The sequence below is a fragment of the Oryzias latipes genome, chromosome 7, assembly GCF_053564925.1.
Source record: "Oryzias latipes strain Hd-rR chromosome 7, Olatipes_Hd-rR_3.1".
Lineage (NCBI taxonomy): Eukaryota > Metazoa > Chordata > Actinopteri > Beloniformes > Adrianichthyidae > Oryzias > Oryzias latipes.
Genome location: NC_136243.1, coordinates 8,335,296 through 8,357,663, shown reverse-complemented (window position 1 = coordinate 8,357,663; position 22,368 = coordinate 8,335,296). Strand labels below are relative to the sequence as shown.

Genomic DNA, 22,368 nt, shown 5'->3' with positions numbered 1-22,368 from the left:
ACTCATCAACATAACGTAACTCATTCATCCAATCATCTACTGCCGTTTTATCCCTTTCGGGGTCACGGGGCTTTCAGGGCAAAAATGAAACCCAGCATTCCAAGAATTAAATTTATTCTGCCCAGGAAGATAGAAAATTACATTTAATAGAAAACAGCGTAAAGCAAGGATTTTGTTGGAATCAGCCACCAAGGTGGTACAGGACTCAAAATACAGAAGACCAAATTCATGACAAGAATTTTAACATTTTTAATATGGTTAAAGTGTGCCAAAACCAAAAGAGAAAAAAACAAAAAGAGGACAATGCAAATGACAAAAAAGATGACCTGAAAACCAGACACTTAAATATACTGAGGATTGAAATGAAGACAGCTGTGGATAGTTAGTGAATGAAACCAGGTGAGACTTTGAGAAGGGGACAAACAAGCCAGAAAACAGAACCATACCAGAACCAAGAATAGAACAAAAAAACAAACAAACAAAGAACACAACCCTACCACATTTATAAATTGCCACCCACTTCTCTCACAGTTGCCATTAATACAAAAATGGAAAAGATTTGTCTGTGCAAAGTTAGACTATTGACATGGCAGAAAAAAGGAGATTGACTATAGTCGATGCAGCAATTGCATTGTGTTTTTTCTGCATTTGCTTTAATCCTTAAAATTGACTTTTGTAGCTTTTATTCGCTGTGAAATCCCAAAGCCCAACTGATCATTTTTTATGGAATATAAAAAAAAAAAAGAATACAGGTACTTGAACATGATTATTATTTACGTATTTATTCATTTCATGAGCAGAGAAAAATATACAATTTAAAATTCAAGCTTCAGCAAAACTGTTTGTGTATTGACAACAAGCTAGCTAGCACGATAGTCTGTTCTGCTATGTGCTGAACAGAAACAAGGTTCAGACAGCTGCATCGCCTGAGTCAGATGCTGCAAAAAGCTCTGCCACCCGTACAAGTTGAGTCCGAGTGAGGATAGGGACGTCCTCACTTTAGGTAGTTAGTTGATCGTTAATTGGAACTCCATGTGGAGTTGTTACTTATAAGACTGAATGGCAGCCATATTGTATGAGTCAACTTGTACGTGAAAAATGGCATTAAAAAAAGCAATTTAAAGTAGTATTCACATTACCAGCAACCATTCTCTCTGAAAATGTTTAATCTTTTATGAACCTAGCTTTTAACTTAAAGATTTGGATAAATTGGTGACTCAGGCAGTGAGCAAGATGCAGTACACAAATAACACACTGATATATACCAGATAGTTTCTTGAAAAAGAACAAAACCAACGAAAACACTGGAGCAACACTGTTTTTTTTTAACCTTTTTGAGCAATAATTATTATAACAACAACAACATCGTTATTTTATGATTTGGATTCTTAATAGGTTTTCTTTTGACATTCACGTGGTCTGTAAAATGTAAACAAGTAAAAGCAATCAGACACCTGCGCTCGTATGCAAGGGGAGTAACAATTTCTACTATTACAGATGATTTTTTTTTTTTACAAGAGAAAAAGTTTGAATATTAAATCGGAAGATGATGATAACAAATGGACATCAATGCGAACAGACAGCATAACTTTGTCGGCTGTCTTTTTAAAAATGCTTCTTTTCCCCAAAAACTTCTGCTACAAAGAAAGAGAAACATCGGAAATACTAAATTCTGTTTCTTGAACAGCTTTAACAGCAACATTTACTCACAAAAAGCCTTGAAGCTGCGTTGATTTTATAAAGTTGTATCAAGCTAAAGCTAGTGTCCTTAACGCTTCAGCTTTTTTTTCCAACGCAATTTGTATATATGCAGTACAAAAGACCACAAAACTCGCTTAACACTTTATCATCAAGGTTACCACAGTAAGCACAGTCACAAAGCTATCAGAAGTCATGTTGAAGCTGCTGGTCAATGGGTTTCACAATGTTCTTTGGCCAATGCTTCGGGTCCTCAGAGTTAATGAAAATAGGACAGGATTAGTAAAAACGCACTGTGAAGCACCATTACAACTAGAACAAATCAGACTCAGCCAGAGAGCAAACTTCATTAACACTTCACCTAATATTTAAGGCAATGGCAGGTCATAGAGAGTATAGAGATTTAAAAAAGAACTAAAACGAAACGGTAACATGTGAAAGGAAATAGCCTGTCAACAACAAACAGAAAAGAATCCGTGGAATGCAAACTATGGCTGTGTCCGAATTCCTTCCCTACTCCCTAAATACTAAAAAAACTATATAGTGAAGGAACATCAGGTTCCCTGGATTCGGACAATATGCTCACCTTTATTCTTTTTAAACAGCAAACATGATGTCACTGATTTCCTGAAAAACCCTCTGAGGACCTCAGGGGCCGGCCTCCTGTTGATTCCCAGAGTCAGAACTACACAAGGGGAATCAGCGTTTCAATATTCTGCAGCTAAAATCTGGAACAGCCTCCCTGAAGTCGTAAGACAGGCCTCTTCTGTGTTCATGTTCAAATCTAGACTTAAAACATTTCTGCTTAGCCGTGTACATGACTGAAAGGTCCTATCTGCACTTTTCTTTCCTTTCCTTCCTTTATTTTTAAATCAATTTTCAATATTTTTTTTTCTTTTCTTTTAAAGTAAATTTTACGTTGATTATTTCTATGATGTATTGTGATTTTAATGCATTTTTCTGTTTTGTGAAGCACCTTGAATTACTTTGTGTACGTATTGTGCTATACAAATAAACTTGCCTTGCCTTGCCTTGAAGTACAAGACCTAAGAAATATAAACATTTTATGAAGACTTTATGAATATTCTGTGTTCTGAAGATGAAAACTTGGGTCTATATCCAGTGAGCAGTGATGCACACTGTGTTTTTTTTCTTTTGGCAGAGACTTTTTGGGAAGTTTCTAGCATTCAATTTTGGAATTGTAGAATTGTAGAATTGTAGACCGGACAGGTCTACCAAATGACAAACACACTACATAAGTAGTGAGTAGCGAAGGAATTGAGACACAACCCGTATGAATCAGCTTTCCCGACATTCATTTGAAAGCAACATTTTAGCCAAACATGAACTCAGGTGAAGACATCTTCTAGATTGACACTTGTCTAAACAATGGGATAGGACACAAACATTAAATGAATGTGGTCGTCAGCCCTAAAACTAAATACATTCACAGGATAAACGCCTGGACAGTTCACAGCTAATCTGCTGCATAATGGTGAAAATTCTCTCAGTACTATGAATAGCCAAGACTGACACTATGAAACTGGATGTAAACTGAACCATTGTTAGTTTATTTTCTTACAAAGTCATATGTTTCGATGATCTGAAACACCGTTTTACTACTGAAACTAAGAGTACCTTGGAAGAAAATGTATTTACATGGGTTTGAAATCTGTGAAAAATGTTTGTCCATAACCAGATCCTATATTGAGGTCTTGTCTAAGTGCCTCAAAAGACAGCAATGACATATATAATTCATGTTTCAGGGCTGATTTCCACTTTAAGACACTAAGGAGAGAGAAAGATACAGAGAGAGCCCCTTTGTCCCTTGAAGTGGGGGTCACAGCATCATCACCCCGTCCACTGTTGTGCTGAAGTTCATGACTCCTACAGTGGCTGCGCCCCCTAGCTGTTGCTGTGAAGTGATCCACACCAATGTTAACACACTGCACTCGTTAGTATTTTTCTATGATATAAAACACTTTTCTTTAACCAGTATGAGAGCCCTCACAGGTCTTAAGTGCTTTAACTAGACATTGAACTTTAGTAGTTTTTACCCAACGTTAGATTTTCCATGGTAAACTGCAAGTGCTACTTATGAAACTGACCCTGGAAGCTGCACTTTTCAAGTTAGTGTCAATTAACATTTTAATTTAAGGATCACCACAAAAGCACAAAACAGGTAATATGTCGTTGTGCCTTTAACCCTTGCGCTATCCTAGGTACTTTAACATTGGGAGTTGGGTCATCCAGACCCACTAGACAGTGCTCTGAACCTTTTTTCTTCAATGATTTGTGATCTTCACTGGTGTCCATGGATTACGTGAAGTCTTTCCACCTTTATCCACCTCTGTCATGGTAGGAAGAACACGTCAATGTAAGGGTGGGGTCATCTAAGATAGCACAAGGGTTAAATGTGATAATGATCCATAACCATTTTCCTTATTTGTACGTCTTTGTTCAGTTGAATGTGCCCTTTAGATAGCAGTTGATGCAGTTTCCAAAACAAATACACTGAAAATTTCCATCAGTGATCAATTCACCTTTAAATAACCAGCTCTTACCACTAGATCAGTTAGTTTTGTTTCAGAGTACATGGAAAAACTCCAATGACAAAGTGGTAATCTTTATTTAACTCAATAAGGTTCCATGTATGCAGTTCAGTGGTCATTTTCCTCCGGTTGGGCCAGCTTTTGTTACATACTCCATCCAGCTTCCTGCCACAACTGAAAATGATGACTTTTACCCCTGGAAAGGCATTCTTATACACAAGGGCTCAGCAGCATTTTATTATAAACACACAATTTTTAGTCCAACGTGAAGCTTCCCACGCAAGAGTCTGTTTATGATGCCTAGTTTTTTATCCAACACTTACTGTTGAAGTAAACCATGGTAAAACTGTTCAATCTTAATTACAAACACTGTCAAACACACTTTCTTCTGCTGCTTTGTTCCCACCCAAAGTTATTTATTCTCTGACAGTGTGACTCTATGTCACTTAGCATCTTCGGCTGCAATCCATTCTTTGTTGATCAAAGACTTGCTGCATCAAGCTTTCCCCAAGTGCAGAGTTGGGCAGTTTCCAGGTGCGCAGAATCATTGTCTGCTTGGAAAAATATCTCTTTTCATCCCTCTAATATTTTCAGGGACATGTTTGATTCTAGCAAGATTTTTTCAAAGTCATCTTGCGTTTCAGAAAGCTCTATTTTCCCAAAAAGAGCAATATCCTGTCCTCTACCGTTTAATGAAGTTTGGGTCGTTTCAATCTTGAAATGTGAGGTTGAGCTAAATCCATATCCAACATCATGAAATCCACTACCAGCATCAGTAAGGCATTCAGCTCGACATCATTGTCTGCACCTATGGATGCTATGTCCATCATTTTTGTCTTATATTCTTTTTCTTTCAATCCCATCCTCTTCCTCTCCTTCCCCCCCGCCCCAGGCCAGTCTCCTAGTTGGGGGACGGGAGGGCTCGCGCCGCTAGAGAGCAGTAATCTGGGTCAATTCTGTGTTGGAACTCCCTGACCCATGGTTGTCTTCCCTCTGTGGGGGCTCTACCCCCACTAAAGGGAACTCCACGCCTAGTCATGCTGGATTAGGCGTTCCTCCCCCTAGCTCCCCTCCATCACCGGCCTTGCAGCTGTAAACCACTGCCACCTCTCTACCCATGCTCCTCATTCTGCCTGACTGCTGGGTATCGTGGCGAAATGGAGATGGTTGGCAGAACTCACGAAAGCAGCGCTTAAAGTTTTCATCTAGAAAGGCGTAAAGAACCGGATTCAAGCTGCTGTTGACGTAGCCCAGTGCGATGAAGAAGTGCATCATCACCAGTGTGTACAGGCTGCTCAGATTAAAACCGAGAGACTGAGCCAAGACCATGATCTGAATGGGAGTCCAACAGACCACGAATGCCGCCACCACCACGAGGACCATTCTGGTGATGCGCCGCAGGTTGCGATCCTTTTCCTTGGAGCCGGACAAGATGCGAACATTTCGCAGGCGTTTAACCATCAGACTGTAGCAGATGCTGATGATGGCCACGGGGATGAGGAAGGAGAAGAGGAACACACAGGTGCCAAAGACAGGTTCCCAGTGACTCTTTGGTTCAGGTAAAGCCACAATGCACTCGACACCTGCATGTGAAGAGAGACAGACAATTCGTGAAATCAACAAAGGTTGAAGGTGGGTAACAGGTTTCATCACAGGTGACTACCAAACAAGTTGTGTGACCTTGAGGTATCAAAAATGACACAATGGCATATCTACTAGTTTTTTTTACCCGCTAAATAATGAACACTTTTAACTGGGAGGGGAGTAACACTATTGTGTTTTTGATGTGCTTTACTTTTGGAATAAACTCTTGAAATGTGTAGTTTAGAAGCATAAATGTATTCAGTTGTTTATCATATTGATGATAATTTTAGAATGATATTCAAAAAGCTGCATTCATTTTGAGCATTTGTAAATCTCACAATACATTTTTGAGGCTAGGAGCTTTGATTTCAAGTGAAAGTTCATTTCCGACAGGGTTGTCCTTTCTCATTGATTCTGCTTAGTACATTTATGGACAGATTAAAATTGCACAACTAAATGGTGGAAAGTTTTGGCTTTTGGAACCTTAGAATGTCCTCCTTGCTATTTGTGGATAAAGTGATCTAGACCTCCATATCACTGCACATTGATGCAGTAATTCATCCAAAATCAGGTCCAACAAACAATGCATACAGTTTTAAGATGCTTGGCATTTTTGCTAATAGCATCCTTTTTATATTAGTTGATTTTCTAATTTTTAGAGAAGCAAGTTTAAGCTTTTATTATTCATAGACCATCTGGTCAAAATTACAAACAAGAGAGTCTTAAAATACTTAAGTTATGCTTTGGACGAAACCATGTAAATAATCACCTTTACTGAGTTTTGTTTTATTCTGAGATGTCTCTTTCATCATTACTAATTTCACAATTAGTGCAGACATTTACCTATAATATTATTGAATGTATGCTCTTTGTTATCTAAAATGTAAAATACAGTCAGGAAAATGTGTCCTTATTGCAAAAAGTTTGATAAAATTATGTCGCAATTAACTGCTTGTTTGAAGACTGGCAAACATTGTAATTGCAAATATTTTTTTTCTTGTTTTAATTTTTTCGTATTTCCTATATTTAATGCCCAAACACAACCAATAAACATGTTTGTTTGTTTTTAATCATAAAAAAGGTAAGTATGTGCATAATCTAACAGTTATAATCTAAATTGGTAAACCTGAGTTTACAAAAATGTGTTTGGTTATTTTGTTTTAATTAAATAAACTTTTAGGAGAGCGGTTAATCCTGCTGAATCATTGTTGCATCACCACTTCGTCCTCCTTCACAAAACCCCTTACTGACATCACCACTGTGTGTGATTCTGTATAAAAATCCTCTTCTGACATCACAGACGGGAAAAAAACAGGATGTCTGTTAATTTGTTGCTTCATTAGAGTTTTTCAGCACCTCTGCATACACTGGAAGTAAAGGTCATGCACAATCACCCAGAAATGTTAACATTAAAAACTTAGACTCTATTTTGAAACATTTCAAATTATGGAATGTCATCAGATGGTTTTTACTCTCTTTTCGAAGTCAGTCAAGTCAGTGTTTAAAGTAGTATGGACTGGACTGGCCAGTGAAAACTCCAATGGCATACACGGAAAGATTGCATTGCAAAATGATGTAACCATGGAGATATGATGCTTCAGGTCTGCAGGACTGTAGTAAACTTTTCTCAACATGACAGGAAAAAAAAGCTGATGCTAAGCCAGAAATGGGTAATGGTTACCATAGAGCCCAGAACAACTTCCAGAGACCTTAAAGGTCAACCTAAAAGTCACAGTACATCAGGTACATCAGAGCCACACCATCAGTTGCCAAGGAGGAAACCCCTGATGAATGCAAAGGATCACTAAAAAAGATATGCTGGAATTTGCCTCAATGTGTCGTTTAAAATCCCTAAGTTCTTGGGACAAAGGAAACAAAACTGGAGCTTTTTAGGAAGGCTTGTCATCTCTATGTTAACGTGTGCAAAAATAAAACAAGCCCAGGGAAGAAAAGCTTCCCCACTGTGCAGCATTGGAGGAGGTTCTGTTGTGGTCTGGAGCTGCTTTGCTGCATCCACCACAGGGTGTCTTTAGAATCTGTAATGGAACAATGAATTATCAAGACTTTGATGGCATGCTGTGCTGACTGGTAGATCATATAAGGTTGGTCTAATCTCCAGTTCACACGTTTCCCAACAGGTGAATGACCTAAAACACAAACAGCTAAAAAACACAAAGAAAACAGATTTGCTACAAGCCAAAGATTCAACAGCTGAAGTGGCCTCTTATGAGCCCAGATCAAAATATCTCAGTCTAACTGTTAGAGAGACAATTTGAAATTGCCACAAACAGTTTTGCAACAAAACACACGAACAGTTCTAGCATTCTTGTCCAGGTCAGTTACTTTTCAGTTTTTTTAAATCAGCAACCATAGCTAATTTTGCTATTTCTTTCGAAAGGAGAACCAATCACGCTGCAGAGAGGATTTATAATCAGATAAAGCAAAAGTGGCTGCTTGGATATATCTAATAGCTCACTTTAGCCACTGACAATGAGTCAAGGGCCATTATATGCTGTTTAAAATGGAAGAAGGGATGAAACAATGATCACGTCATGAACATCCGTGCAGCCTTCTACTGTCTCTGTGCAAGCAGTTGTGTTCAGATGAAAAATGTGTGTGTGTGTGTGGCTCAGGCAGGAAAATACAACCAGCAAAAAACTAAATCTGATAAGTTCACCTCCACGTTAGCCAATGCAGCAAAGGCTCCACACACTTTTCCTGAAGGTGACCTGAGGTACACACTGCTTTGTGTTACAGCCTAAATGCTCCCTGTTTTAAAACTGAGTTAAAGGACATTCTTTTTTCACATGTGCTCTATGGATTGATGGTTTTCTCTTTGCCAATGCATAAAAAAACTGTGACCATACATAAATGAGACAAAAGAGAAGCATTCAGCCTCATCTAAAATTCTCTCTTTAAGGGACTCCAATGTGATTGGCAGTAGTTAAAATGTGCAAATTAAAATGACATAAATCCTGCATTTGAGCTATAAGATGAACCAACTACAGTATAAGACCGGTGCAAAGATTCTAAGGTTAGCAAAGATTTTGTCAGCCAATGAGCCAAAAATGAGAAACATCTGCACTACAAGCTGTTGATTTATCTTTCGAAATGACCTTTTCAATTTTAAAAATTTCCGCTGACATGAATACATCTGATCCTTTGTTTATTAAATCTTCCCAGCCAATTATATTATTTAAGGATTTTTTTATAAAACAAATTCATTCCCATTGAAACTGTAAAGTTCCTCTTGGGGAAACACACAAATGTACTTTGTTTTTAATGGAGAGTATAAATCTTAGACAATAATAATAAATAACTTTATGAAAAGCTTTGGGGTAATTTGAAAACTTCTACAGCGGATTGAATTTTCTTTTACCTTCGTTCGACGGAGAAACAGACAGTTTGAGTTGCTGAAAGCATCAACACTAAACTTTATGAAAGCCACCATTGCTGACAGTAGTCCCATCTCAATCCTGCCTTTAGGTACCAGCGCAGGTCCCATCTGTTGTGTCTCAGCCGCAAACGCATGGCATAGACGGCAAAAATAGATTGCTTTACGTAGGCAAGCCTTCAAATCTTGTGGGACTTTCAGTTTCTTCAAATGCTCAAAGGAATAAAAGCTGCGTCTCTGCCACTCAACTGCCCCGCTTACCTATTTTCACATTAAACACCCAATCTCTGCCTCCTGATTAGTGTTTTATTTCTAGGAGCCACTTTACGTTGTTGAGTTTTACTTTTTCAGAAGGAACTTCTTCTTTTGTAGTTTTTTTAAAATTCCCTTTGTGGGTCTCTGTGTGCGAGTGGCAGGTGGGGTACAAAAAGCTTTAAACAGAGCATTACCTAAACGTTTATGAGCCCAAATCTTCACCAAACACTTGCAAAAGAGGTTAATCATTTTAGACTCTCACATTATTAACATACAGTTAAATATATATTTAGTAATATCTTTCTCTATCATATTTCACAATAAGGCTTTTGATCTTATCAAGTCCTACTTTGTTTTATCCTTCTAAATTTGTATTTGCCATCTTATGACTTTGGCTTATTATTTTACTTTTGAACCCCATTTCGACAGCACTTTTTCAATGTTTCATTCCAGCATTCCCTCCTTCATAAGTTGAATATTCAATCTTTCACTTGAGTTCTTCTTCATATATAGGCAAGGGTTTGGTTCCAATACCGGTTTCCATTTCACAGCTGACAGTTCTTTGCCTCTGCTGTCATTTCCTTGCCCTCATTTCTGTCCCCACAAATAGATATTTTCTTTTTTTTCTGTTACTTGTCACTCCAATGTTTGAATTTGTTTTTTTTTTTGTAATCTGGTATTGGACTTTTTTTTTTCAACAACTCTTTCTTGTTGGAGACAAAGTCTGTATCTTCTGTAAAAGTTTTCCTTTCATCTCAATTTGACTACTGCGTTTAGTAAAAATCCTTCAGATATTCACCACTATTTGTTCCTATCTTTAAATAACATGGATGTAAAACACGCATGAAAACTGATGAAATATTGTAATTTATGGAAAAGTTAGCTTAACTAAATTTAGACCAAAGTTCAATTTCATTGTATTATTTTTCAAATGGAACAAAGTTACAACAGACAAAACTGCTCAATTGTGTTGCTCTTCTTAACTTCAAACACAAAGCCACACTATTTGAAAATTATGTAATTTTAAACTGAACACATACTGATTGCCTCCACTGACAGCAACACAGATTTGGTTTCTATCTATCTATCTATCTATCTATCTATCTATCTATCTATCTATCTATCTATCTATCTATCTATCTATCTATCTATCTATCTATCTATCTATCTATCTATCTATCTATCTATCTATCTATCTATCTATCTATCTATCTATCTATCTATCTATCCATCCATCCATCCATCCATCCATCCATCCATCCATCCATCCATCCATCCATCCATCCATCCATCCATCCATCCATCCATCCATCCATCCATCCATCCATCCATCCATCCATCCATCCATCCATCTATCTATCTATCTATCTATCTATCTATCTATCTATCTATCTATCTATCTCAGCTTTCAAATAATGGCTAGAAGTTACTAGGCTAGAAGTTACAAGCGGTGACCACAGACACCTTCTCCTCATGTTTTCTGGCTGATGTTTTGGTGACTTTTGGATGGCAACAGTGTCGTCACCCCAGCGGTTCCATCAGACAGTCCACAACCGACACAATTGGCCCAGGTAGTGCAACTCATCCAGAATGGCACATCAATACAAGCTGTGACAAGAAGGTTTGCTGCCTGTCAGCGTAGTGTCAAGAGCATAGAGGCGCTACCAGGAGACAGGCCAGTACATCAGGAGATGTGGAGGAGGTTGTAGGACGGCAACAACCCTGCATCAGCATCTCTAAAAAACTGTTTGAAAGAAACTCCATGAGGGTGGTATGAGGGCCAATGTTCACAGGTGGCAGTTCTGCTTTCAGCCCAACACCGTGCAAGATATTTGGCATTTGCTAGAGAACAACACGATTGGCAAATTTGCTACTGGCGCCCTTCTCTCTTCACAGATGAAAGCAGGTTCACTCTGAGCACATGTGACAGACGTGACAGAGTCTGGAGACGTCATGGAGAATGTTTTGCTGCCTCCAACATGACTGGTTTGGCAGTGGGTCAGCAATGGTTTGGGATGGCATTTCATTGGAGGGCCGCACAGCTCTCCAGGTGCTCACCAGTGGTAGCAAATCAGATTCTCAAACCCCTTGTGAGACCATGTGCTGGTGCGGTTGGCCGTGGGTTCCTCCTAATGCAAAACAATGCTGGACCTCATGAGGCTGGAGTGCGTCAGTTGTTTCAGCATGCGGCTCTTTCATACATCTGCTGCGGCTCTCTGTGGTTTTGTTAAATAACTATGGTGTTCTCAGATTGTCATGGTGCCTTTAACACCATTTGGTAGTGAGAACGGGCAGGAGGAAGAGAGCTGCGTGAACACGCGGAGGGGGCGTGTGTGCAACTGTGAACACCGACCAGAGTCTATTATGGGATGGAAAATTCTTCTAAAAAAGACTCTCAGTGGTAATCTCGTAGGGATTACATGAACACCCCCCCCCCCAAAGCCATTTTTTTCCTAGACTAAAACCACCCATTTCTGCCTAAAATTAATTAAATTTGCGTTAGGGCACCCCTACTATCCTGTCAACTGTCTGCTATGATGACCGTATGTTGCGCTGTCTGTGTAGAACACGCTGCGGAGGGGGCTTATGATTCCAGAACCGCAACAAACTAACAACTGCTTCCTGATAAAAAGTAATTGTCATGCATAAAATTAATATACTTTACTGGGTTTACTGGATTTAAAGAAAAATAAATAAATAGAAAGGAGTCTGCATCAAAGTGAATTTGTTTCCATCATCTCACTCATCTTAACTCTGGTGTTTGACAAACAGAAAAGTCTATTCAAGGTTGTGGAAAATGGACAAAAGATCAAAGGAAACATCACGCTCATAAAGAACAAAACTAATTGAATTAAAGAATTAAATAAATATCCTAACAGCATTTTGAATCAATACAAGTATCGCCAAATGAACTATCGCGATATTTCAGCGAAAACCTTTTTTTCTAACACCCCTAACTCCCTGTGCTTTCATTTCTGTGGGAAACTGATCCAAATGGCTCTTTGAGTGGTACAGGTTGCCGACCCCTATGCTAAATGAAGGTATTGATGAAATGGACTGGCCAGCCCGTTCCCCAGACCTGAGTCCAACTGAGCACATCTGTGACATCATGTCTGGGTTCATCCACCAATGGCAGGTTGCACCACAGACTGTCCAGGAGTTGGCGGATGCTTTGGTCCAAGTGTGGGAGGAGATCTCCCACAGGAGAGCATCCACCGCCTCATCAGAAGCACACCCAGGCATTGCAGGAAAGTTATATGGGCACGTGGAGGCCACACCCACTACTGAGCCTCATTTTGAATTTTTTCAAAGACATCATATTAACCCTTGTGTTATCTTAGATGACCCCACCCTTACATTGACGTGTTCTCCCTACCATGACAAAGGAGGAGAGGATTTCATGTAATCCATGGACACCAGTGAAGATCACAAATCATTGAAGAAAAAAGGTTCAGAGCACTGTCTAGTGGGTCTAGATGACCCAACTCCCAATGTTAAAATGCCTAGGATAGCACAACGGTTACAGCTGAATCCGCCTGTAGTGGGTTTTTCCACTTCAATTTTGACTATGATTCCATACCCAGACCTCCATAGTCCAATCCATTTAATTTCTCTTAATCATTTTTGTGTGTTTTTGTGTTATCAAGACATGCAACTATGTAAAGTGTGCCTTATAAATGACTTTTTCTTCTTTACTAAGCAATTTTTGGCTGCTGTGACTTTTACTCCAGAGTGACTTAAAGTCTATAAAATACAGAATAATATTTCTTATTTTGAATTCTTTCCCTCTTCACTTTATTTTTACCATTTCCTCTCGTCTCCAGGCTTTCTTCTCTGCTGAATATTTGCTGTTGAATATTTGCTGTTGTCCTACAGATATTAGATCATGCACCCTCCAGTGTAAGTACCTGAAATTTATTAGGGCTGTTAAGCCCCACTTTGGGAGTTTTTACAGACCATTTCCCTGATCCCTGTTGGTAACACCACATTAAGGAACCAATATTTCCAGTCAGACGCCAAAACTCATATAAAATACTAGTACTAGTACTACTAGTAATTATTTTTTAAAGTTATAAAACCAATGTTGTTGTGTATTTTTCAAGTGCTGGCAGCCATGCAACCGCGTATTTTACCAGTAAGTATTCATGACGTCATTGAGTGGTAGTAACATCCGGATTTGAATACACTTTTTCATAACTCTCCTGTTGGAGGGCTAAATAAAGGGGTAGGGTGAAGCTGTAGGGGTAGGAAATGAATTCGGATTCGGCCTGACATTTGGACTATTTGCTGAGAATTTCACAACAGAGTGCAAATCATCCATGCCACTTGTCAATTAAGTATCCAGAGTTTGAATTTGTAAATATAATTTAAAAAGTTGCAGACTTTTTGTCTTACATGTAATACATCACAAACTCATTTAAGTGCTACTGGAGGTACCTACACATCAATAATTCATTTTCTAATTAAAAGCACATGCAGCTCAGTGAATCTTCCATACTTGATAGGAGTGCTGAGTCAGATGTACTGCAGCCTCAGCAACACATTTTCAGATGCAAGTTTCTGGGATGGATTAGTCAGAGCATCTTTTGTGACAGCAGGGTAGCTGCTGATTATAGCTTCCTTACAGTTACTGTGTCCTTTGGCAAGGCTTTTGACCCCAATTACTGAGAGCGCATGGATGTGGCTCTCCCTGCAGCTATTGTCCTATAAAGCCGCTGTTTGTTTAGATGCACTAAAAGGAGGGTGGAAAGACAACCTGAGTGGAGTAAACCTTTTTATGGCTGAATGTCAATTTCCAAGTAAAGCTGACACACACATGAGAAGTTACAACTAAGGCAAACAGATAAGACACAAGAGAGGAACCAAGACAGAAAAAGGGAGAAATATTTCAAGCTCAGATAGAAGTAAGACAGATTAATATACATTAAATAACCCAGCATCAATTTGGAAGAAACGAGAACAGGGTGAGGGAAAGATGGATGAACTGACAGTTAAAGTATGTGAGAATTAACCTGGAGAACTAAATGAGACGTAAAAGATGAGAATGATTGTGGAACAATAATGAAAAGGAGCAAAAGGGAAGATCAAATGGACAAGAGTGACGTGAAATTGAATTTAACGAGCACGAAGCTAAGTGAATAGAAGTGAAAATGAACCAGACAAAGAGACGGATAAGAGAGAAAGAAGCAGCCTGAAAAAAGTGAGAAAGGGAAGAAATGAGCAGAGCCAGAAGGCACGAGAGACACAGAAAGTGACAGTGGGGAGAGGAGAGCATGTGAAGCTCAGCTGTAGAGTACACTAATAAAGGCCATGATGAGATTAGGATGCAGCTCCAGGCAGAAAGTGGATCAATAGCTAACCACTAAACCTCCGGTTTCCCTGCTAGCTACAACATATTACTTAAACTGCAAAGTAGTTCAGCTCAGGACTGTGCTGTGTATCTGAATGACTAATAGTTCTGAAGCATGTACATCAAAGAAGCCTTAATATAGGACAAAACAAGACTTTTAAATATAGGACCAAATAAGACTTTTAAACAAAACAAACATTTCCAAACACAGAAACATTTTTTTAATATTATTTTTAAATCTAAAATCAACAAAAATCTTACAAGTCCATTTGGTTGGGGTTGAGAGCTGAATTTGGGGCAGGTAAAGACTGTTTGATTTCTTTAGCTTTTGTTCAGTTGAATTTTATTGGACAGTACCTGTGGTCATTTTACTTTAGCAGTTTTAAAGTGTAGCCAATCTGTCATGTCTACTTGCCTTTTCTCACTAAATAACATATTTTTATAGAATTGTATGATTTGTTTCAATGCAACTTTGCACACATAACAAGTGTAACTCATTCAAATATTACTGTAATGTATTACATAAACATATTAATTTTAATTGAAACAGTAAGGCATAAGGGCTGCATGGTGGAGCAGTAGTTGGCTTTCTTGCCTCACAGCATGAAACAGAACACCAATGGGGGACCTTTCTGTGTGGAGTTTGCATGTTCTCCCCGTGCATGCGTGGGTTCTCTCCTGGATCTCCAGCTTCCTCCCACCCTCCAAAAACATGCTTCATAGGTTAATTGGCAACTTTAAATTGTCCATAGGTGTGACTGTGAGTGTGAGAGTGAATGGATGTGTGTTTGTGGACATTCTACCCTGCGACAGACTGGCGACCTGTCCAGGGTGCCCCCTGCCTTCGCCCACAAGTGGCCAGGATAGGCTCCAGCAGCCCTGTGACCCCGAAAGGGATAAACGGAATAGAAAATGAATGAATGAGTAAGGCAAAATGGTGAGGATGGCGGCGCGTACGCATCGCGAGGCTCAGCGTCTCTCCAGTTTTTGCAATTTTGCAGTATTATTCTTGCTCATTTCGGGTCTGTTCGTACTGAACAGCTTTGCTTTAACATCATACACTCGACACGAGCTTTTGGATATCGGTGAGGACTTTACCAGCAGCTTTATCACCAATCTTCGACTAATCCCTGAGATCGCTAGAACAACCGAGTCTTCGCACTCTACCCGGCCGGGCGGAAGTGCTCGCAGGCGGCGTCGGGATCGTAAACAAAGGCGGGGGAAGCGCGGAGGCGTAAGAGCCAAGCTAAAGCTAACACCGCTCCGGCTCTCTTTACCCAGCATCTTCCTCGCTAATGTGCGGTCACTGGTGAACAAAATGGATGAGTTACGACTCCGCATCACCCACAGTAAGAGACTTACGGACTGCAATGTCATGGTTTTCACAGAAACATGGCTACACAACGACGTACCCAACAATGCTATTGAGCTAGCAGGACGCTACATGCTCCGGGCAGATAGAACAGCAGATGACTCCGGCAAGACAAGAGGTGGTGGATTGTGCATTTATGTCAACAAAGCTTGGTGTACAGACACTGTCATTGTTGGAAGACACTGCTCAGCTAACCTAGAGTTTCTCATGGTTAAATGTAGACCTTTTTATCTGCCACGGGAGTTCACTTCCACCATAATAACTGCAGTCTATATTGCACCGGATGCTAATGCCAAGCTTGCTTTGAACGAACTTCATGCAGCCATTAGTAAACAACAGATTGCTCACCCAGAGGCTGCTTTTATTGTTGCGGGTGATTTTAATCACTGCAAATTAAAAACAGTACTCCCCAAATTTCACCAGCATGTTTCCTGCCACACCAGAGGAGACAAAACTTTGGATCATGTTTATACAAATATCAATGGAGCTTACATCGCGAACCCCCTCCCCCACCTCGGACAGTCTGATCACCTTTCTTTGTTTCTCACCCCTAAGTATTCACCCCTCATCAACCGTGTGAAGCCATCAGTGAAGACCATCAAAGTGTGGCCAACTGGAGCAGACACTGTACTTCAAGACAGGTTTCAACACACTGACTGGAGTATGTTTGCTTCACAGGCTGCCTGTGGCTCTCACACGGACATTGATATCTACACCTCCTCTGTACTGGATTACATCAACTCCACCATTGACAGTGTAACAACAGAAAACAGATAACAACATACCCTAATCAGAAGCCATGGATGAACAAGGAGGTTCGACTCCTGCTGAAAGACCGCAACGCTGCCTTCAGGTCAGATGACGCTCAGGCCTACAGTAAATCCAGGGCTAACCTGAAAAGGGGCATCAAAAAGGCCAAGTACTGCTACAAGCTGAAGGTAGAGGAACACTTTTCCAACTCTGACTCCCGACGCATGTGGCAGGGCATCCAGATCATCAGTGACTACAAGTCAAGCAACTGCACACCAACAGTCATGGACGCCTCCTTCCTTAACGAGCTAAATGACTTTTATGCTCGCTTCAACAGCGACAGCAAGGGGACGGCCACCAAAATCTCACCCTCAGCAGACCACCAACCCCTTAAACTCACCCCCTCAGATGTCCAAACTGCACTGAGCCGGACCAACGCACGCAAGGCTGCTGGCCCGGATGGCATTCCTGGACGTGTGCTTAGGGCATGTGCAGAGCAGCTTGCAGGGGTCTTCACAGACATTTTCAACCTGTCCCTCTCCCAGGCAACTGTGCCAACATGTTTTAAGTCCACATCCATTGTGCCAGTACCGAAACACTCCTCCCCAACGTGCCTGAATGACTATCGCCCCGTGGCACTCACACCCATCATTATGAAGTGCTTCGAGCGACTGGTCCTAGCACACCTCAAAGACTGCCTCCCACCCACACTGGACCCACACCAATTTGCCTACCGCAGAAATAGGAGCACAGAGGATGCAGTATGCACAGTGCTGCACTCTGCACTCACACACCTGGACAATAACAACACATATGTTAGGATGTTGTTTGTTGACTTCAGCTCAGCATTTAACACCGTCATTCCCTCCAAGCTGACCACAAAACTTGGAGACCTGGAAATCAACACCTCCCTCTGCAACTGGATTATGGACTTTCTGACCAACAGGCCTCAGCATGTTCGGTCAGGTCACACCCACTCCACCACCATCACACTTAATACTGGCGTACCACAGGGCTGTGTGCTGAGCCCATTCCTCTACTCCCTTTACACCCACGACTGCAAGCCCGTGCATGGATCCAACTCCATCATTAAGTTTGCAGATGACACCACGGTGATTGGCCTCATCAGTGACAACGATGAGACTGCCTACAGGGAAGAGGTACAGCACCTGGCCACATGGTGCGCTGACAATAACCTGCTCCTCAACACCAACAAGACCAAGGAGCTCATTGTGGACTTCAGGAAGAAGAATGGAAGCACCCATGACCCCATCCGCATTAACGTGATGGTTGTTGAACGTGTTTCCAGCTTCAAGTTCCTGGGAACCACCATCTCGGAGGACCTGTCCTGGGCCACAAACACCTCCAGCCTAGTCAAGAAGGCTCACCAGCGCCTTTTCTTCCTCAGGACACTGAAGAAGAACCAGCTGTCTTCATCCATCCTGGTGAACTTCTACCGGTGTGCGATCGAGAGCATCCTAACGAGTTGCATCTCAGTCTGGTATGGGAACTGCTCAGTGGCTGACCGCAAGGCACTGCAGAGGGTGGTGAAAACTGCCCAGCGCATCACAGGGACACCACTTCCTGCTCTTGAGGACATCCAGAGGAAACGCTGTCTACGTCGAGCTCGCAGCATTCTCAAGGACTCCTCTCACCCTGACCACGGACTGTTTAACCTCCTCCCCTCCGGGAGGCGTTTCAGGAGCCTCCGGACAAGGACCACAAGATTCAGGAACAGCTTTCTCCCTAAAGCTGTCTCCTTGCTGAACTCTTCCCTCTGACACCCCTAAAACACCCCCCCACACCACCATAGACTCCTCCCCCCCTCTTCAACACTCTGAATCATTTATTTATTCACAACAAGCAAAAACAGTAACTTGTTATTACTTGCACTACTGTCTGTTCATCCAGGAACACTGTATAATCCATCTGCACATTGTAATATTTTCTATGCACTTTACTGTCCATTGCAATACTGTAAATTATGTTCATAGTTCTGCCTATAGTGTTCATACCCTTTTACATATCCCATCTGTATAGTATATTCATAGTACACCTATCTGTATATCGTGCTTATAGTATTAATATCTGTAAATTATGTCCATAATACTAACCTGTATAGTTATTGTACATACTATAGAACTTTATTCTGTACTTACTGCTTATTGCACTTCTGGTTAGATGCTAACTGCATTTCGTTGCCTTGTACCTACATGTGCAGTGACAATAGAGTTGAATCTAATCTAATCTAATCTAATAACGAATCAACAGTTTAAAATACTTTACTTATTAGATCTTAAGCAGCCAAACTTTTAATGAATACATTTCACAAGCAAGATTAATAAAATACTTCTTGTCAGCCACTTCGTCCTTTTTTGACTTAACATTTTCCATCAAATTTCCTGTTGGTCTTCATTGATCCAAACGCTTTAATCGTTGATTGCATTCGCATTTTACAACTGTAAAGTGTTGCATATCAGTGCAAAGCTGCTTTTCTGCACTTCAGAATCTGCTGGATCTTTGTTCATCGTGTCAACGGTTTGAAGAGTTACGGTAGTCGATAGCTCCGGTCTTAAAGGGAGGAAATAAGGATCAGATCCCCTTTCCTTGAGTCATATCATCCTGGTTCTCCACCAGCTGCCATTACTACTATCATTATTCATAATTACAGATCACCCAGTAAATGAATATTAAATGCCCTGTGATGCATTTGCAACCCTAGATTCTGCTCTACTTCTAAAGGTATTATGTTGAAAGTAACTGAAAAGTATAACAAGATTTACATATTGCATTGTTGTAGGGTAAGTGATTACTTTCGGATCCCAGTAACAAGTAACCTTTAATGGATTACCGCTTGGAAGTAACCTCCAAGACACCGCGCATCACCCCCCCAGTGCTATCACCGTCATCAGAACCCAGAGTAACATTTTTCTCATCAGGTTTAGCACTTGAAGCTGTTATAAAATATTTCTGCCATTTCCCCTTTTATAAATCTCTTCTATGTTTACAGTTTCTCCTTGTGTAATACTTTTCTCTTTCCCTTTAATTTATAAACACTCATGGAAGTGTTGAGGTTCTGAAGGGTTCAATGTCTTTTCTAAATACACTGACATGAACGAAGGAGACAAACACTTCTTTCTTATTCACAAACCCTTCTTTTATAATGACAAACTGAAGCTATTTGTGTTGCTTAAAAACCTGTATTATGTCCATATGGTGTGGTAAAGATCACCAACTATGAACATAGTGTTGTAAATGCGCATTTTCTTGCATTTCTAGAGGACTAAATCGTTGGAGGAGTAACTTTCTATTAAGAACTCAACAATACAAATTTATGCTGCAGTGGTTTACATAGCAACTCCGAATACAGTAATAAACGACATAAACAAACCCTGTACAACGTATTTTAAGCTGCCTTAACCTGCTGAAACAGGCTCAGGCAACCGCTTTGGCCCTATTTGGACAAAGCAGGTATAGATACAATAGGAATGGATGAATACAGCATGAATTGTAGTGACACGTCTTTCTATGACAAAACTAAATGAATGAATGAAAACTTAAATATAGACACATTTAAAGCCGCACAGGGGTAAGGATGTATTTAGACTGGAAAAGTCTGTTGATCTGAACTGAGTCTGCTTAACTTGGTCCAGATCAAGTCCTGAAGTCTGTATTCATACTGCCTTTCAACCGGATTTTTCTGTTTTGAACCAAATCTTGTAAACAAAACCATGTGAGCTACTTTTGAGTCGACAATGTCTTGAAGATCTACCTGTATATATATATATATATATATATATATATATATATATATATATATATATATATATATATATATATATGATAGTAACATATGTATTAGAAGATGTCCGATTGGCCGTTCTGCATGTCAATCAAGTACTTCTTGGTGAGGATTTTGATTGGCTGGTGGATTGTTTAGAAGTAATTTTTTTTGTTATTTAACCAAGACTCATTAGATAAGGCATTATTTCTCATTAAACATCAGTAACAACAAATAGAATGTCCCATTTAAAGCTTGACTATAGGTATGTAGTTTGTTTTTAATTACATCCTAATTAGAAATGGCACAAATTAATATACTGTACTATAAAACAAGTACTCAAATCAAATAGGAAACTAAAACCAATTTAGCAAAGAATTGATCATCTCCCACTCTGTCTGCAACTGGAAAGAAAAAAAGCCCTCTGCTGTCTGTTGGCCCTTTTCCATTGCAGCCTACTCTGCCCTGCTGAGTCTCCTTTGATTTAAGGGATTTCCTTTTGGTCCTGTGTCGCATTTTTTAGAATCTACTCAGCTGGGGTTTCAAGCTGAGTAGGGCTGGAATACAACAGCAGTAGACTCTCTTGCCATTGATTGGCCAAAGAGTTGTATCCCAGATGCTTCTTTTGTTTATGGTCTAAGAATAACTATGGACACGCCCCCCCACTCTGACAGGCTATTACATTTTGTATATGAATCAAATCGTTTTCTGATTTGATACTGCTGCATGCACTTCACATAACTGTTTTGCTCAGTGGTGTTAAAATAGATTCTTACAGCACTGTGTCATTTATGCCCTTCTTAGTGGCATATTGTTAAGTTAAAGTCCCATTATCTGTCACCCACCTAGGTGTTCTCCACTTTGACCATCCCCTGGGGGAGCTGTGAGCTACAGACACAGCCACGCTCAGGAACCATTTGGTGATTTAACCCCCCAATCCGACCCCCTGGTTCTGAGTGTCAAGCAGGGAGGCACTGGGTCCCATTTTTAGAGTCCTTGGTATGACCACCATCCAATAACATGCTTCATAGGTTAATTGGCAATTCTAAATTGTCCACAGGTGTGAGTGTGAGAGTGAATGGGTGTGTGATTGTGGACATTCTACCCTGCGACGGACTGGCGACCTGTCCAGGGCATCCCCTGCCTTCACCCACAAGCGTGCGGGATAGGCTCTGGCAGTCCTGTGACCCCGAAAGGGAAAAACGGAATAGAAAATGAATAATGAATGAATGAAAGATGTGTGTGTGTATGGGGGGGCGCACAGGAACATATTAGAATTTTTAACCATGCCTGTTTTTAGAGACTACTTGTGTATTTGAAAATGAGTGACACCAAGCTGAGGGAGGGTGAGATCAGGTGATTAGGTCCTAAACATTTAAATGGAAACGTGATGTGTGAGTGCTTCTGGATGTGGGTGGGGCAGCTTGCACGGAAGGCGGTGGTGCAAAGGGGCAGCGGTTGAGCTCTGATCGGTAGATTGAACATTGGGTTCCCCCCCTGCCCACCCATATGTCAAAAAATCCTAGGGCAAGACATTGTACCCTACATTGCTTCTGGTGGTTATAGGGTGACGCCAATGTTGGGCAGCAGAGCCACCATCAGACGGTGAATATGTTGGTGCATGGGTGAATG

General features: G+C 40.5%; 1 protein-coding gene across 1 annotated transcript in view; it reads right to left on the bottom strand.

Moving 5' to 3' along the window:
• Nucleotides 1-766: 766 nt before the first annotated feature.
• Nucleotides 767-22,368, bottom strand: part of oprl1 (opiate receptor-like 1) — a 131,180-nt gene continuing 109,578 nt past the window's right edge. The window contains exon 6 of the mRNA XM_023956981.2: nucleotides 767-5,833. Within this exon, the coding sequence (XP_023812749.1) occupies nucleotides 5,286-5,833 (548 nt within the window). The 3' untranslated portion in view covers nucleotides 767-5,285. The remainder of the gene's footprint in view (nucleotides 5,834-22,368) is intronic.